Source organism: Canis lupus, chromosome 9 (genome assembly GCF_011100685.1).
Source record: "Canis lupus familiaris isolate Mischka breed German Shepherd chromosome 9, alternate assembly UU_Cfam_GSD_1.0, whole genome shotgun sequence".
NCBI classification, from domain to species: Eukaryota; Metazoa; Chordata; class Mammalia; order Carnivora; family Canidae; genus Canis; species Canis lupus.
In genome coordinates, this window is record NC_049230.1 from 49,749,357 (window position 1) to 49,753,351 (window position 3,995).

The following is a 3,995-nucleotide window of genomic DNA, read 5'->3' on the forward strand; positions in this document are numbered from 1 at the left end:
AGTAGTACATGCTGGCTATGCAGTGCACGCGCACGTCCCGGAGAGAGTGCACAAGTGCAAACCGACTGTGGCCACTGAGGAATCCCAACGGGGCCATGTCCAGACTGAGTGGGTGCCCACATTTCCCAAACACCGGCGCAGAACTATCCATTTAAAACAAAGGCAGGAGCTGGAAATACTGCAGAGGGCTCCACGCTCCTCCAGGCCATGCTAGCAGCCCACCAAGGCCTCTGGCGGGTTTGGGGTCTGAGAGGTGGCTCCAAGCACCCCTGACCCTGAAACCCCGTGGCTGGGGCCTGGCACAGGTACTGGGAGGGAAGACCTGGCTGCCCCTTGCCCCACCAGGCTGGGTCTGCTTAGAACCAGGGAGAAAACCTTTTCCCTCAATTGCTCTTTTTAAAATTGGGTTGCTCGGCATTGATACAGGAAAACCACCAAGAGGAAACTGGAGCCGATCCCGGCTGCAGATGGCGCAGCTGATGAACATGGACTGACCACAGAGAGGGACCTGTGCCAGGCGGCCTCAGTGTGTGGGGATGGCCGGGGGCCTGGACTTGCCCCTCAGGAGCCCCGGATGTCCAGGTGACCCTTGGGCACAGCCACGAATCTCAGCTTCTTCATGACGGGGGGCCAGCCCAGCTTCTGTCGGTCCCACAGGTACTCTGGGGACAGCACCTTGGTGGGCTTGTGGTCCAGCAGGTACCTGTTCAGGTGGCTCTCATCGTGCCACACGGCCTCGAGCCCGTTGGCCTGGTCCACCACCATCGCCTGGTGACAAGCTGTGGTCAGCTGGAGAACCTCGACCACCGACCCCCCGAAAAAGCCCCCTGCATAGTAAAAGTCACCCTCGTCTCTCGGAATGTAGGCCTGGGACTGCGGCCGGCGCTCGTAGGTGAAGGCCTCGCGGGCCGCCCCGTAGAAACCGGGGTGCAGGGTGCCGAAGCGGGGGGGACAGGATCTCCACGCCCACGTGATCGCAGAACTTCATGTCCACATCCATGCACACCAGGTAGTCCACCTCACGGAGGAAGCGCTGCTGTGAGAAGTTGCTGATCATCTCCATGCGGTGCATGGACACCTCCTGCCAGCTCAGGGCGCCGGGAACCTTGAGGACCTCCACCCTGCGGCCCTCCCTGAGGGGCACGTGGGGCACATCGGTCCGGCCGGCGGTGAAGACGTAGTAGGTGACCCTGTGTCCCACCATGAAGTACTTCTCTGCCGTCTGCAGGAACAGCTCCAGGAAGACCATGTATCTGCAGGGCGGGAGGACGGTCACTGCCAGGGCCAGGAGCCGTGGACGTGGGGACCTTCTTCAACCCTGGGCTGCTTTAAAGCAACAGCTCCTCTCCTGGCCTGTCCTGAGCGATCTGCACCAGGGCCTCCCTGATTCTACTCCCAGAGATGGGGGTCATCGGCACCTCACAAAGGGGAGCCTGAGGCTTAGGAGGCTGGACACACCACCGCCCCACACTCAGCCTCCTTGGAGCCAGGAACACCTCCAACCCTGGTGCTCAGCCCCGGGCAGACACCCTGAAGGTGCCCTCCCTGGCCAACCACCCTGCCCATCCTGTCCCACCTGCCATGAGCTCCTTGGGGCACAGCCTTGCCTTTCTATGCCCCACGGATGGGGTGGGACAGCAGGGCCACTGTCCCACGCTGCTCTGAGTGGGCTTTCTCAGCCCACAAACTATCTCCAACCCATGAGGTCCTCCCTGGAAGCCTACTGGGCATCTGTTGACAAGGCCCCCAGTAAACCACTGGTGTGCCTTGGAGCAGTCACCCTTGGACTCTCCCAGATCGGGGACTCAGATCCAGCACACGGGTAGGGAAGGCAAGAGGACCCTTGGAATAAGAGGGGGCTTGCTTGGGCCTCAGCCTTGGATCCCAGGGTGTAAGCATCTGGGTCCAGCCCCAAGAGGTTGGAAGCCTTGTCCAACAGCCTCCCACAGGTGGGCCCCCTTAGAGGGGGCAATCTGCTCCCCACTGTAGGGACACCAAGCCTCCCCCATCCTCAGGCAAGGGCGCTGAGCCTTCCTGAGGCTCAGAGACACCAAGCCACCAGCATGTTCACCGATCCCCCTGACCCTGATGTCCCAGGCCTCGCTGGTCGGCTCCCTCTCGGGCTCTGGGTCTGGCACTGAGCGCTGGGCCTGGCCTGGCTGTCCCCCTCAGGATCCTCATCTTACAAATGACACACAGGAGGAGCCAGCTCTACAGGCGATGCCCTTTGTCGCATCCAGGAGGCACGCGTGTTTCCCCCCTTCCACTTCTCAGGGTGGGCGAGGGCTTCCCGGTGGTCAGGATGTAGGGGTGCTCTGCCCCTGGGCTTAGCAGGGGAGCGGGCCCTGGGTCAGTGCTGTGTCTGCCCTGAGGGGGGCAGTGGGCTGGAGGTGCTGTCCTCAGTGATGGGCAGCCTCCTGAGAGGGAGCCAGATGGTGTCCACTCACTGGGGGCCCGAGAGCCCAGGACAACTGCTGAATGCAGGCACTTTAGCATTAATCCCTGGGATGGGCTGGGGGGCAGGGGGTCCCCACCCACCCTGTGTGAAACATACACATGCCTCATGTCCCCTCAACAAAGGGGACATGTGAGATGTCTCATGTCTCACGTAAGATGGTAACCTTACTTTCTGATAGCAAACACGGTGAGTCCGATGGTGGCGTTCCAGAGCCGGAACTGCTCGTTCAGGACATCAGTGTTGAAGGTCCCTTCCCAGACAACGGGCGCCAGCCACGGGGTCAGGACCAACACATCGCTCCTGCTGCACCACAGAGATCCACACGGCAACATGTGAGCCGGTGGGGAGGGAGGTGACACTGCCAGGGCCCCGGGGCTTACCACCCTAGCTGGGCCCTCCCTGGCCCCAACTCCATCCCTCCAGGGACTTCCCAGGCCTGACCCTCCTTCCAGAAGGACTTCACACTTCCAAGGAGCCCCTGAGATGCAGATCCACACTCAACCTTGTGCATGTCACGTGCAGCTCTTACCACACATCGGAGCCCCCTGGGCCTCAGGGTGGGGAACTGGGATTCACCAGCAAGGAGAGGGGGCCTCCCCGGGGAGGGAACAAGGAAAGCACCCCTCACAAGTTTTCCCCAGTGGGCCAAGACACACAGTAGGAAATGCAGGCTACAGAGGAGAAAGGATGGAGAAGAGTGTGTGGGCTCCATGCTCAGATCTCAGAAGGACAGGGGAGAACAGAACCAGGCCAAAGCAAGCACCAGCTGAGCTCTCAGTGAAACTGCCCTTCCCTGTCCTACCTCAAATTTCACTAAGTTTGGGGATGCAGGGAGGGAGGGGCAGGGGGAAGTGGGGATAGGAAGGGAGGGGAGTGTGTGGGGGGGGGGGAGGAGGGGAGGAACAGTGGGACGCAGAGGAGAAGGAAAGGGAAGGGGAAGGAGGAGGAAGGAGGGAAGGGAGAGGGGAGGGAGGGAGGCAGTAGTGGAGAGGGAGGGGGATGGGCAGAAGGAGGGGAGTGAGAAGATTGTAGGGGAGGGAGGGGAGGGGCTGGAAGGGGGAAGGTTTCAATAGATTTACTTACCAGGGTGTTAGCACTTGGGCTGTCCATAAACCATCCTGAAAAAAACACCCTGCGATGTGAGTTTGCAAGAAGCTGGCAGGCTGTGCCCAGTCCCCTGGGGCTGGGGAGTCGCTGCAGGTGACAGAGCTTCTGGGTCCTTCCAGGAGGACCCACCCCACCAGCTGCACTGGGGCTGCTGCATGATCTTCTCCAACACAGTCCCCAGGGCCTGGAGGGGGGCTGAGCCTCTGTGACTCAGCTTCCCCTCAGGTGAGTGGCCTCCCTCATGATTTAAAGGACAGCCCTCAGGGGCGTGCTCTAATTCACAGTGGTGGAAAGGGCTGGAAGTGGCCACTGTTCCCCGGCATTTCACCCAAGGAACGGGCCTGGTCAGGGGCACCGCAGTCAGACCCACAAGGTCCCCGGGGCCTGCCCACTGCCTGGCTGCCTCCCAGGCAGGGTGATGCCACAGCTC

General features: G+C 61.4%; 1 protein-coding gene across 1 annotated transcript; it reads right to left on the minus strand.

Annotated features, from left to right (window-relative positions):
• Positions 1–411: 411 nt before the first annotated feature.
• Positions 412–3,575, minus strand: LOC119876660 (histo-blood group ABO system transferase-like). The gene is given in 5 exon segments (XM_038548818.1): positions 412–948; positions 950–1,253; positions 2,627–2,761; positions 3,542–3,554; positions 3,557–3,575. Coding segments are annotated over 5 exon segments (858 nt in total). The 3' UTR covers positions 412–561.
• Between the last annotated feature and the right edge of the window lie 420 nt (positions 3,576–3,995).